We start from the raw sequence: 14,142 nt of genomic DNA on the forward strand, positions 1-14,142 counted from the left end.
AATATTAAGATAATACTAAAAAGATTAAAAAAAAAGGAAAGCTCAAAAAGGATACTCATAGCCCAATAACGTGATCCGTTATTTCCCATGCTTTGGCTCTTCTATAACGGAACTCTCGCTGTTCCTTTAACAGTGATTTGATCACAATATCCTTTACTCTCCATTATATTTACCCCAAAGCGTAATGCTGATAGGACTGGGAGTTTAAATCGAAATTGAGTATGAATAGATGCAATGCCATTGGATGCAATGAAACGTTAATTCAAAAGTAATTTCGGATTTAAAATTATTGGACACCTATTAAGATTTTTCTTAATGGAAGCAGGGAGTAATATGAGGAGGACAACGAGGGTGGATTGGTCATTCCAAGCATTGAAGTTGGTTAAGTCATTTTGCATGGGAAATATGGGTAGTAAGGTAATTAGGGCATGTGCTGAGTTGTTTATATAAAGGAGCAGTTTCTGTCACCCCACTATCTCTCCCTCCCTCGGTCTCTTCTTTGCTTAAACCTCTTTTCTATATGGAAGAGGAAGATCAAAAAGAACTGCAGCTGCTCCCCACTTCTCTCTCCATAGCGTCATCATCCCAGATGTCATCTCGGGCGTCTGATTCTTCACTAAGATATCGATCGACGACGACGAGTGATCAATACGAAGGGCCATCACTCGACTTGCAACTATCGATCAGCCTCCGGCCAATCCAGCAACCATCGAATTGTGTTATTGCAGGACCCATTTGTGACTTCGGTGATGTTAAGGCTGACACAAGCTGCGTTGAGTCCTTGAAATGGCAGGCGGCGGAGCAAATTCGATTGGCAGCTATCGAAAAGGCTTATGCAGAGAGACTGAGGGACCTTACAAAGAGGGAAAGGGAGTTGGCACAATCTGAATTTGCGAGGGCTAGGCATATGTGGCAAAGAGCTATGGAGGAAGTGGAAAAAGCTGAGAGAATGAAGGAGAGAGCAACAAGGAAGATAGATTCTACGTGCATGGAGATTACTTGCCAGTCTTGCAGGCAAAGGTTCAGGCCTTGATGCTTTCATATAAACCCTTGTTTAAGATATAGCTGAGTTTTTGTTCCATAACCGAGTTTGTTATTGGGGTTTGAAAATTTGGGCATTGGATTTATGCAACTTCCTTCAGCATAGAAGAAGGAAATAACCCAAAAGAACACAATAAAAGCAGCACGAAAACTATGCAATGTCTATTTTTAATTCATTGCAATTGGTGTTTATGATGAATAATTAACCAAATGATAAACTGAAATGAGAATATATATATATATATATATATATATATGATGACTACATGTTGCCAAGAAATTTGAGTCCCAAATTCAGTTTTCTGTTTGAGTTTGTGTTGTTAATGTCCTGATCAGCTTGGTTTTCATGAATGAACAATTACGGATAAACTATACTATCAAACGGCAAACTTAGATATGTTCCAAGTTCAAATTTTACCAGGAGAACAAAGAGGATAATAACAATGGCCTGTGCCTGTCTACAGCAGGAAATTTGATTTATTGTTTTGGTGACAACCTGACAGGAGTTATGAGTGTACTTAGAGATCATGAAGCACAAATTGAATTTTAGATAGATCATTTGTAAATGAGAGCCTCCTAATAGTTTTCCTGGCATTCTTATGAGATCATGAAAGTTTCCAGATGAATTTATCTTTTACTTTACTGTCATGATGCACACAGCTAGAATCAATTAACTTGGTGCATTATTGTCCTAATTCTTTCGGTTGGTGATACATTATTGTCCTAATTGCTAACACGCTTTTCTAGCACAACTTCACACAAATATCAGATAAATGGATATGCATTTTAGCTTTTGAGAATGCAAAAGTACTAGAGAAGCAGATTGGCAGGGATGTCTTATCTGCTAATATTTGTAAGATTGAATCATCATGTGTCTCACTGATGCTATTCCCACTATCAAGAGTAAGGTGTATGGATGAAAAATCCTAACCCACAACATAAAATATACAGATCAAACATCTGGCTTCTGAAGGGATACAATTTAGTGATCAGTTGTGAAGAAAAATGTAACATCCAGTGATCAAATGCTATTCCCATTATCAAGTATAAGTTTGCAGCCTGCTGCATAACTTGCTCACCCCAGCAAAACAAACCAAGTTTCAAGTTATTTCCAAAATGGTCTGCGGTCCTCAACAGGTGGGATTATAACAGTGCTAAAGAGTTCGAGCCAGGATCTCCATCAGCAAGAAGCACACAGATTATGGAAAGTTAATAGTTATTCAACGAAAATCAAATTCGATATCGAATTGAATTGGTCTCAGCTTAGTTGGTGATATCTTGGGCATTAATTAGCCAAGCACACATGCTCATAATTGCATACTGTTGAAACTCAGGAAACTCGTAATTTGCCCTTGATGAGTCAAACCTGCCACCTCGAGAGTCAAATTCAGAACCTTGATTTTGATAGAAGGGCGAAATGAATCAGAACAAAAAGTAAGTAATTCATCAACAAGAAGACAGAATAGCTGTATCCACTTGTATTCAACTTCTTAACTTTTGCTCACCAGAAACCAAACACCCACTACCCATGTCCGGGATCCAACACAAAAGAGACATTTTTGGATAGGATGACTCTACTAAAGCATCAGTCAGAGTAGATAATAGTGAAGCTTTCAAGATGTTGTGACAATGGAGTTAGCTTGATTTGTCAGCAACCTCCGAACACATTACTCATGTACCATTTATCTGTTAGGGAGTAGCTTCAATAATACACCGATTTGATTCTTTGATGAGGTCAAGACTCAAGAGTCTAGACATAATCTAGTGGGGGCAAAGGATCATGAAGTTTCAAAATTAGGCCCTCATGAAAAGCACATTTTTCAAATACATATAAAGAAAAAGGATGTGAACTAAGAAAGTACCTATGATTAACTTAATTATTAGTTTAATATTTCTTTATTTGGTTGCAAGAATCTTCTAAGAGACTAACCTAATTCAGGATCTAAAGCATAATTTGCTTTTTCGCCACTAACCACTCTGGTGTTCTTGTTTCCTCAACCAACTATATCAGAAACGCAACTTCAAAAGCAATTCTTTGGTTGTTTTAAGGCTTGTAGTTCGAACAAAATCACTGCTCCTCTTTGGAACTAGCAAGAGGGCAGCCTTCTGCAACTAAGAAATAAGAACATAACATGCAAGAATTCATTGGAACCAAGCAGCTTTTTTAATTTTTCCTCTTACCATAAAACTATGCACTACTATATAAAACAGCAGCAATCATGATTTATGGCGATGAAACCTGATGGTACTGCTGTAAACAACTGCAAGTTCAGAGATAAGGGAGAAAAAAGACAAGGCTACTTGGAAATGGATTCCAGTGATGGAAATTCACGACCTTGGGGAGTTAAGAAATCACAAGGAAATGCTCAATGGTTGTGTCCTAGTTTGAGTTGCATAATCACCTAACAATCATATTGATGGGAGACCGTATGCTGACACATGACCACTTGCATTATAGGTTCCTTGTCTTGTATTGCTTATTTGGTTACAATCATAGAATTGCAACAGCCATCAATTCTTCCATAAAGTTGAAGTGCAGGATAAAGATGTAGGACATGCTAGCCAAACAATCAAACTAGTCATTATGACAAAACCTTAACATTTGTCTTTTCACGTTTGTCCACATATTATGATGAAGTGATACTGTTTGTTTATTAAAGTTTGATGTAGATATGGTTAATCATAAGACCGACCCTTATTAAGATGAATTGTAAAGAAGCGATCATCCTTATCTCCTTACACCAATGGTATGAAACAGAACAGTTTCGAAGACCAGATTTATCTTAATGCACCTGTCCAGTCCTTGCTACCAAAACCAAACAAGCTTTTCGTCCCAGTGCTCAGGGATAATGGAAAGCATATCACCATCTATGCCATGTAGTATATAAGCATTTTGTATGAGTTAACATAGCTCAACTATACTGAACTGCTATTTCTGATTTCCCTGTAAAGTATAAACCCTGCTAATTTTATCCAAAATTGAACATCTGCAGTCTAGTAGAGAAGGCAGTTTGAATCTTTTGAAAGTTCAAAATTTGACTGGCACTGTCAGAACTAGATGTACATTACATATGGCGTCATGTGAGAAATCAGAAATATTTGGCAAAGGGAAGGTGAATTTTCCTTCAAACTATAGGTGTTGGCGCCAATAGTGGTAATGAGAGAGCAGGATGATCATAAATGTACAAGATCGTTTAGACTTCTAGTCGAGTCGTTTATGAACAAATCTTGAGTGAAAAAAAGAAAGTAAAAAAGGCAACTTTTTGAAATTTAGAAAGTTTCAGTCCTTCAGAGATCATGGTGGGACTCAAAAATCATAGTCGAAACATGTGCAAACGTGAATCCTTCCCACCAAATTAGAAAGAAAGAAAGAAAGAAAGAAAAATAATAATAGTAAAAAAAAAACTGGGCTATACACCAATCGGTCTGAAGATATAAGAACTTTATCTCTTACAAAAGCTAAAGAGATAAAGATGTTGCAGCGAGCTTCCTAACAAAGTACTCAAGGGGCTGCATTGAGTCATTGACATCAAACGATGGACCTGCAGGGAAGACTTATACTCATCATAAGCCAAAAAAATTCCAATGTCCCCCCCATCTGCTAATTATGACTTGTAATACAAAAAAGTTAAATACTATCTATCAAAGCGTGGGAACATGGTACTACAACCAGAATCTTTTTAGGTCCTTCACATTGACCCAAATTTCATTTACCTTTCGGCTGAAGGATGTCGTTGAAATGCCATATCTAATCATGCTTTTTTATATGTTTAAATTACCCCTTAAAGCTTTATCTTGTTTTTCCTTCCAAATCTGCCCTGTAGCTAAAAAGACTAATTATCGAAAAGTTGGATGCCAAAAAATCATGGACTAATACTTAAATCGATTCTTAATCTATTTAGGATAATTTTAGATCATTAATTGTTATTAATCAAAATATTACTTATCATTTTATATCACATAATATTGATATAGTATGTTCATATATTATAGTAGATGATGATATGATGTGTTAATGTGATATATGATATGATCACATGATATTTTTATTTTCCATGTAAACGTCACATGACATAAAAAATTACAAGTGATGTTTTGATTAATGTGAGTTAGTCAATTGTTAGTTATAAAAACTTGTTTGATTCAAAATAAAAATATAAAAATTTAATTTAATATAATAGAAAAATAAAATGTATTTAAAATTTTTAAATCATTTAAATTTTTTAAAAATATTATGTTAAAAATCATAAAATAATATAAAATACATACTCACATGAGGGATTATAAAAGTGACAAAAGGAAAAAAGAAAAGAGATTGGGATTTCTTTCTTTGTTTTTTATTTCCTTCTTTCGGGTTTTAAATAACAATTTCTTTGGGATCTTTAAAAAAAAAACACAATTTCTTTGCATTTCTTTTGTTTCTCCAATAGTAAGGTAACACTGCCACTGGCGGTAACTTGGCGGGAGTTCGTTACATGGACAAAACGGTGCGTTTGATCAAGTAACTCAAAAAAGGGGGGTTTTTTTTTTTCATCGAACCAAAGAAAGAAGGTATACGCAAAACCGCGCTAACGTTTTAGAATTTGAGATTGGGAGTTTGGGACCAATTTTCTCCGTACAACAATGGAGGATCGTTCGGAGAAACCAAACCCTAACCCTAAATCGCACTTCAAGAACCAAAATTACGACAATACAAAGGGGGAGAAGAAGCAGAAGAAGAAGAGCGAATTTGAGTTTTGCAAGGTTTGTAAGCTGAATCACAACCAAGGGCCACGTCATAAATATTTCCCTAACCACAAAAACTCCCTCTCCGCTTTCCTTTCTCGGATTCAGAACAAAATTAACGACATTCGCTTCTTCTTGAAAAACCCCACCATTATTCGACCTGAACACGCCGAACGCAACCGATTTTGGTGCGTCTTCTGCGATGCTGATGTCGACGAGCTCGATAGCTCTTTCGCTTGGTAAGCTTTTTAATTTTGAAGCGGTTTCATTTTTTTTTAATTTAAGTCTAAAATTCATCTGAACACAGAAACTTTGAAGCTTGGCTCAACTTAGTTAAATAGTTTGGAATTTACAGCCATTTTAGATTAGTTACTTAGAAAGCAAAGGGAAAATCGGAAACTAAAAGTTTGGATTTAATGAGTGAAATTTATCAAAATAAACAAGATTGCTTTGCGTTGCCTACAATATCTCAGTGACTGAATTTTGATGGTGTTCGTGTTTTTGGTTCTTTGCAAAGTGAAAATGCTATTAATCACTTGGTGAGCGCGCATCACCTGAAGAATTTGAAGCATTTTCTCTGGCAATATGGTGGTAAGATGGACTGTTTGGACATGTATAGGATATTGGAAACTGATCTAACTAAGGTATGGCCATTAGATTGTTAGTAAAAGATCTCCAAAGAAAGCTTGGAATGATATTAATTGTGTTAAAGAGTTCATTTTTGGTCATTGTAGTGGCAGAAGAAGTGCAAGTCATTGAAGAGTGAAGCTGTGGCTGCCCTTGGTGAAGGATCTTGTGGAGTTGTATATGGAACTTCTTATGATATCCAAAATAATGTCAACTTTGACAAAATAAATAATCTTGAACAGAATGATATTAACCCTCTCAAATCAAGTTATTCAAATGTTGTTACGCCTTTACAGTACCATACGAATGAGTCTCAGATATCTAATTCAAGATTCTCCGAAGTTGCAAACTTTGGTTCAAATTTGCATGATGTTAACTTTTCTTTGCCTGCGGCTGCATGTTCCAATATTAGTTTGTGGAACTCGAATGATTTGACAGGTATGCATGTCTGGTTATTTGATATTTTTCTCATTTAATCTAGTTCTAGTTGTTTCACTGATATCTCAGTGAGGGTTTCTTACATAAAAAATGAGAATACACTTATTAGTTTTGTTTTTATGTTCTCTGTGCTTGAATTGCCAGCTAACAGCATAAGCCAACATGATCTTCTTTACAAGAATGGAATATGCTCAGCCAATGCTTACCTGAGTCATATTGGGGTAAGTTTATTCATCCATGCGTTTTGCCTATGGAGCTAATTTCATTTAATTGTTTCTGAGAAAGAATCTTGTGACTGTTCTTATTATGCTAAAATTTGAAGCCATCCCATAACAATATTATATGCTTATTGGGATATGGTATTTAGTACCTGGCTTTGTTCCTAGAGTTGAATGCAGAGCCTTGTCCATCCTTATTTTGCCATGCCACTTTCCCTCAGGCTCTTGAGGAAGTTGATCATGTAAGTAGTTAAATCATGAGGTGCACACTTGAGACTCTTCACCTTGATGGACACCTTGAAACTGCCTCCCATAGTAAAGTGCATTGCTGGATTGGAGAGCTTGCTCTTTTGTATTCGACTGAAGCTTCCTCTCTTTAAACCCAGCTTTACCATCTCACATGTGATCTTACTGTTAAGGGTCTTTACTAGTTTCCATTAGTACTTACTTGCAGTTGGATTCTCAGGATTTTGGTTTGGAGTTAAGTTGCATAGGCGACAATTGCTATTACCGTTATTTGCCATTGAAGTGCCTGCTCATTATTTTCTATTTAAATGCTCGCTTCTTTATGCCATATCTTTACTGTTTAAAATTTCACCGGTGCTAATTATATCATGTGCTTGAACTTTGAATATAGTACTGTATGCCTGGTATGCAACAAGCCCATCATCTGGATTCCTTCTCATGATTTTTTTTCTATGAAGTTCTGCTGTTTTCTAGGATTTCACAGACTAGTTTCTTCATACATGAAATTACAGTTATGTTTTTCGCGAATATATATTATGTCTCATACAGGTGTGCCAAGTGTATCAGGGTGGAAGCATGGTGAATAGAGAAAGCAGTTCTCAGGGTAATGCTCTAATTAGATTTTGCTTTCATATAATTCTATTTTCATTCCAAGTCACTCTAAAATGTAAAAAAACAGTGTGCTAAAAAATTTGCTTATAGTTGCCTTGTAGCAAAGTGGAGGGATGCTTTTGAGAATGCTAATTTGTATTCATCATCTTATGACCATATTTTTTCTTCAGGTTTGCTGAGCCTAACTGAAGTTGCTTCCCTGTCAACAGTAGATGCTGGAGGAAATGTGCATTCTGGAGCACCCCCTCCCTGGTTTGAAGCAAAACCAGCTTTAAGTAGCTTTATTTCATCAAATAAGTCACAGAAATCCTCTAAGTTGAATCCAAAAAGGGTGGGAGCTGCTTGGGCTGAGAAGCGAAAGATGGAGCTGGAGAAGGAGAAGAGAGGGGAGATTGTCAAGAGTGATTGTGATGCTAACTGGCTTCCTAATTTTGGTAGAGTTTGGCAGTCAGGTAGCAGGAAGGAATCTAGAAAAGAATTTGAGATCGAGAAACAGAAGTTCCTCAAGGTTGAAAGTCATTCTGAGATGCCAATTAAGATACAGCCTTATATCAGCAAGCGAATGGTAAGCATCACATTTTCATATACCACATCATTCTGAAGGCTAGTTTCTCAAGAGGTAGAAGTGGAATGACAAACATGTGCTCTATTCCATGCTCACTTAAGGCATCAGCTTGTATGGCTGTCATTTGGGTAAGGTGACGTGTCTATGTATTATAATGCAGAACTTATAATGGCAATTCAAAAGTTAGCCAAGCTGGTCTTTGAGTTATCTTCTTAGCAGTAAAGGGCATGTTCGTAGAATCTCATTACTTTGCTTCAAAATGCAACTAATCAACTGCGTCTTGAGTAGATTCACTTTAGTTTGAGTATTTTCCAGGAAGAAACTTGCTGCTTCTTGAAAAGATAATCGATCTAACTGTCTAGCTCTGGCATTATTGGCATTAGCTTATAAGTTTATACTGCATTATGTTGAAAGCAGATTGTATGTTTATGTTCCTAACCTTTCCCCCCTTTTTGGCAGCGAAGAGATTTTGGTGAATGATAACTAGTGACCATGCAAAGAAAAGAAACTCTGGTGAAGCTGATGCTCAAAGAATCAAGTAGCATTCTTTTGTTTTTCCCCTCCCATGGTGAATCTAAAGATTCACAGGGAGAAATTTTCAGGAGAAGGGGCAGTGGGTCATGGTGATTTCACCCTAAGATATTTAGGAAATGTTGAGATCCTTAAATGTGTTACACCTGGATTCTTATCCTACCTCTCAAAGTTGTGCACATTGTACAGCATAAGAAATACAAATTATCTTCCCTCCCGGATCTTTTACTTTCCTCACAAAATGTACCATTGGCTGTGTTTCGTTCTTTCTATAGCAAGCAGATGTGCTGTTTTGAATTTGAACCATGGATTTCTGAGCAATGGCACCCAGATTATTCATACAATTAGCAACCTGAACAATGGCCACTTTACCTTAACTTATTACAATATTTCGGGTCATACACGATATTATGAAAGAAGCTGTTAGTAACAACCAAGTGCATCTATTGTTTCTAAATTTACACGCATATGAGCAAAATATGCAACAAGGCAGTCACACTCGTACTCTGACTGACCGAGTCCATCTGATGTTTCTTCATATACACGCATATGAATAAAATATGCATTCCCGATACTCACAAATCTCTGATGTTTCTTCATTTACACGCATATGAATAAAATATGCAATTCCAGATACTCACATATCTGCCTTCCTGAGCCGGAATTCCGTCGTCAACAATGTAGGGGATAATCGTGCCACTTATATATGATACCAGACCTAATATATCCTGGATGTGGCACTCCAATTTTGGTGATATATCTTTTATAACGCGAAATGTGATGGTATCTTACTCACAAATTCTAGGACGCACGACCTGTAGCAATGGTGCCACTGATTGTTCTGTTGCTGCAGAAAAAGAAGGCTATTACTCTATCCGAACTGTCTCGGGAGAGCAAAACCTTGTAGAATTTGATTGACCGGGGATCCTAAAGTTCCAGAATTTTCCTTTAGCAGAAACCAAGTTCTCTTCACACAGGAATTCCCAAGAAAACCATTTTTCTACCGTCCGATGAACGTCGTGTACTACAACATCAGTCGTCCTCCCAACCCTGGCTAACATACTAGCAGTGTAGATAGTTGACATCCTGCCTGGTGCTTCTGGTCCGTCCCCAATTGGCCCGTCCACCACCACGACATCCCATTTAAGCTGATAAACTTCTTTTGGTAAATTTCTCAATGCCAATTTGCAAGTTGATTGTTGGAGCAGACTTGTGCTTGGTGCGCAGGCAGGATTTCCCCTGGCATGCTTGAGCAGGCTGTATGCCTTCTTAGCTGGTACCTGGTACTTAACCTTATGAATTCGAGTTCCATTAGAATCAGCTTTGATTTCACTTATCTTGTAAGGGTCATCCTCGAGAAAAAGAGTGACGCCTCCTGCATTTATTGATGAGAGGTTGAGGTACTGCGATTGAAGCCCGAAAACTAGGAGGTTACAGGGTGCTTTACGGGTAATGAGATTTGAAAGAAGCTTGAATTCTTTTGGGGTGAGAAGGGTTGCATTGGCGGAGGATTTGTGCGGACGGGAGACCCCCGGTGCATTTGATGTAACCTCACTGCATTCAGAAGGAGATGAACACTCCTGTTGAAGAGTCGACGACAAAGCAGAAGCTGGAGATGTGGAATGTGAAGTAGTAATTGCGATTTTAAGAAGTCTGAGAATGGAAAGGCATGAGAGGATGAAAATAAGCACCGGGAGTAGTGTCTTTCCAGAGAATTTCATCCTTCTAGCTGCTCTGCAAAATTTGGGGCTTGAACCTGAGGCTGCAGTAATAGAAAACTGAACCGAAGGAGTGATCTGAGGGGCACGGAAATGAGAAACTTCAGGAGGCATTTTCTTCCTTGGCTTTTTTCCTTTTCCAGCACCTTACGGGCACTACTATCACATCCTCCTCACAGGGTAATTGTGGGTTTTTGATGGCATGGGTTGTTATTATGTTATCAATCTTCGTATCATCTTGAGTGAGGAAGAAGAAATGGTTTTTGCTTTTGTTTCAAGTGTTAAACCTTTCCTTTATTATCAACTGTCAGCCAGTCACCTAGTTGCATCGGTTGCCACGTTGCGTTTTAGCAATTAAAGCTACTACCCGTAAAGAAAAAGAATAATTAAGGTTTGGTGTTTCTATCATTTTGCAGGATCCGGCACAAGCATAGGCACGTTTAGGGCATTGTTTGATTGGTTCATCTTTGTATCTTAACTGTTTTCAGCTTGTTTGGTGGGTATGCGTGATGCTGAAGGAGGCTCCTCCAGTTTGTTGCTCCATCTCTTTCAATCATTTTTTACTTTCTTATTTTAGTACAGTAGCATGGTGCATGCGAAATTGTAAGGTTTGTTGTTTTGTTGGCTAAGGCCCAGCCATGGTTGGGGTCCTAGCTAGGCTCATACAGAGAGAAGATCAGGAGCCAGAGACTTGCGCATGCAGATTTCCAGCCCAGCTCCGGATTATGCATTGCAATTTGCAAACCATCTTCCCAAGTCCCAACCAAGATGTGCAAAAATGAACCTTTCCATCTGTTTGCTGGAGGATTGTGATATTTCATACATGCTATTGGCATGCTTCTTTCGGCTTTGGAACTTCAGGAAAGTCTGAATGGATCCAATCATGTGTGGTCCAAAACCATAAGCTGTTTGGTTCATAGTATTTGCCCCACTTGAAGGGTGGGAATTACTCTGCAGGTTTACGGTCAAGTCAAAGTCCTACAATCCCCTCAAAATAGGAGTGTATAAGAGAATATGCATCGTAATGTCCAAAGGTGATGGCAGTGAATAAGATTAACAGCTTTGGGGAGAATTATCAATAATTGTTTGCAATAAAGTTTAGGGAGCATGGGATTAAACCTTATGACCTTTTCCTTTTAGAGACTTAACTATTGACTAAATTATATTAGAAATACTTGATCAAAAGAGTTAGTGGAGGAAGTTGCATTCTTGATCTTATATGAATTACTGTTCCAATTGATATGTTCTGGTTGTATTGATAAGGTGAGAGGTCCTAGTAAGGAGTCCATGTTTTTGTCTGTGTCCTGTATTTTTGTTAGTTATGTTATGTGTTTGGATAGGGAAGTGATTGATAACATGCTGTGTTTGAGTTATTTTTGTTGTCTTTGGGATTCCAAGGGCTCGTGTAGTTTGCCGGGTATTTTTCAGCAGAGTATTGCCTAGAGGTTTGAATTCATTATGCCCCCACTGCTGCATAAAGACATCAAACCTCCTCTGTTTTTTTATTAGCCAATGGCCACCTTTCCAAAAAAAGAAAGAAGAAATACTTGATCAAAAATTTTTCTAATCTTTTTGGTTGTTAAAACTGTTAATAAGTAGGTGCAGTGGTACTTTCAACAGTCCAATTTACCTAGAAGATGAAGAAAACCCAAACATTTAAACCAAAGCAAAATTTCAAGTGGTAAAGGTGAAACAGACTTCAAAAGAGTAGGGAATTTTGTGGTTGCTTAAGCAATCTCTTCAAACTTGTCTTGTTCTTTTCTGTGGCACATTCAAACCAGTAGTTGTTTATTTATATTATTTGGTTTCTCAGAAATTTGCCCAAAATTTTTATTGACAGCTCATAAAAGGTTGATGATTAATTTATCAGAGTCAAAATCAGTGTTGCTGTAATTCTCTAGGCAACAAGTAAAAGAAATCATCAAACTAATGATCATAAAAATAGAAGAATATTTGATGAATGATAGTGAGAGGGAGAGAGAAAGAGAGTCAAAAGTGTGGATTTAAAGCCTTGTTGTCCTTTTCAATAGAAGCTTCAGGGAAAGTCACATAACGAAAACTTCAACCAAGGGACAGATTTGTTTAAAGACTTGGTTTAAAAGAATAATTAGATTATGCTCTTAATTACAAATATGAGTAAATTAATGCATCTGAGCAGTTGGGTTCAACTGAAATATAGGTGTTTAAATAAGTTTGTTCTAGCCTGGAAGCTTAACATTTCCCACTGATTACTCTAAATGCCAATTTGCACATAAAATAAGCTTTTTATTATAGCCTTGTCTCTTTGTAAGCTCTCATCCAAGGTATCTCTACGAGGAGCATAATTTCTTTCTTCTGCTGACTGTCTGCCTGATCATTGTTTCTAACGAACTGAATGACATGTTCTCTCGGTACCTTCTCTAGTGAGAAACAAGATCAAGGAAATATCGAAACCACCCTGGAATAACTTGTTATTTTGCCCCATGAACATAATCTTTGTAAGGTAAGGGCAAACTGAAGTAATATTGTTTGGGGTGCTTAAGAAATCTCTGCTCATGTCAATTCAATGCTGAAGTCTTGGAATTGGTTTGAATTATTTTTCTACTTTGTGCCATAATTTCTCATGAATGTTAGAATAGGTTAAAATGATATCACATCTGGAAATATGATAGCTTCATTTTCCTGTTCCTTGAAATTTGCATCAAAACCTATAAGTAAGGATGGCCCTCTCTCAATGGATGACATGAGGCTCCCTTGTTACAAGTTTGGGAGATTGACTGGTTCTTCTTAAGTAAAATATAACAAAATTCAAAGAACAGTGTCAGGTATATAACAAATTTTCCATTCCATGCATGTACGTAAGCATCTTGATGACTGCTTAACTTGTTTGCTAAGGGAATTGAATGGCCTTTTAGGATGCTGTAGTGTAGTGATGCCTATGTTGTATTTGATAATTTAGATCCATAAATATTTACATCTCAGGAGGCTCAAGTCACCACTTTCACATTTTACCTTAATGAATTTTAACAGGCTGACTCCCATCCCGCTGGTCTCCTCAGCCCCAGGATTCCCTTCCCACCAACTTTGTTAGATAAACAATACTTCAAATGGTCACTCTCCATTCAAGATTTTAAAATTCCCAAGGTGACGTTTCCTCTATAATTGAATCCATTTTTCTTGTTTGTTGTCATTCCGGAATATCATGCGAGGAATTTCAACTCCATTTCGATATCCATCCTTGGGCTGTTTGATTAAGGAAAAAACTTGAGCCAGAGTCCTGAACTCGACTAATGATCGCAGAACACGTGTTAGTGCTAAGGAATATTTAGCTGAACCACGGTTCTGGCAGTAAAATATTGTCTGCTCATCTACCTCCTGAGTTCCCCTGTTATGGAGGATTGCTGTTGTCATTGTCGGCATATGTTTATTCAAAACTACTACT

General features: G+C 37.4%; 3 protein-coding genes across 4 annotated transcripts; 2 read left to right on the forward strand and 1 right to left on the reverse strand.

Annotated features, from left to right (window-relative positions):
* On the forward strand, positions 481-1,277 carry LOC18605107 (protein SHOOT GRAVITROPISM 5). The gene has a single exon (XM_007037923.2). The coding sequence runs from the start codon at positions 521-523 to the stop codon at positions 1,031-1,033; it is 513 nt and encodes a 170-aa protein (XP_007037985.2). The 5' UTR covers positions 481-520; the 3' UTR covers positions 1,034-1,277.
* LOC18605108 (TITAN-like protein) lies at positions 5,581-9,306 on the forward strand. 2 transcript variants are annotated; one of them, XM_018118046.1, is made up of 7 exons: positions 5,581-6,005; positions 6,284-6,410; positions 6,501-6,831; positions 6,976-7,052; positions 7,845-7,899; positions 8,078-8,472; positions 8,932-9,306. In XM_018118046.1, exons 1-7 carry the CDS (start codon positions 5,665-5,667, stop codon positions 8,950-8,952), a joined length of 1,347 nt encoding a protein of 448 aa, XP_017973535.1. In that variant the 5' UTR covers positions 5,581-5,664; the 3' UTR covers positions 8,953-9,306. The 2 variants fall into 2 exon arrangements, with proteins under 2 accessions (XP_017973535.1, XP_007037987.2); XM_007037925.2 differs by having other exon boundaries at positions 7,863-7,899.
* On the reverse strand, positions 9,415-10,995 carry LOC18605109 (glucuronoxylan 4-O-methyltransferase 1). The gene has a single exon (XM_007037926.2). It carries the CDS (start codon positions 10,833-10,835, stop codon positions 9,870-9,872), a length of 966 nt encoding a protein of 321 aa, XP_007037988.2. The 5' UTR covers positions 10,836-10,995; the 3' UTR covers positions 9,415-9,869.

This window comes from Theobroma cacao, chromosome 3, assembly GCF_000208745.1.
Source record: "Theobroma cacao cultivar B97-61/B2 chromosome 3, Criollo_cocoa_genome_V2, whole genome shotgun sequence".
NCBI lineage: Eukaryota > Viridiplantae > Streptophyta > Magnoliopsida > Malvales > Malvaceae > Theobroma > Theobroma cacao.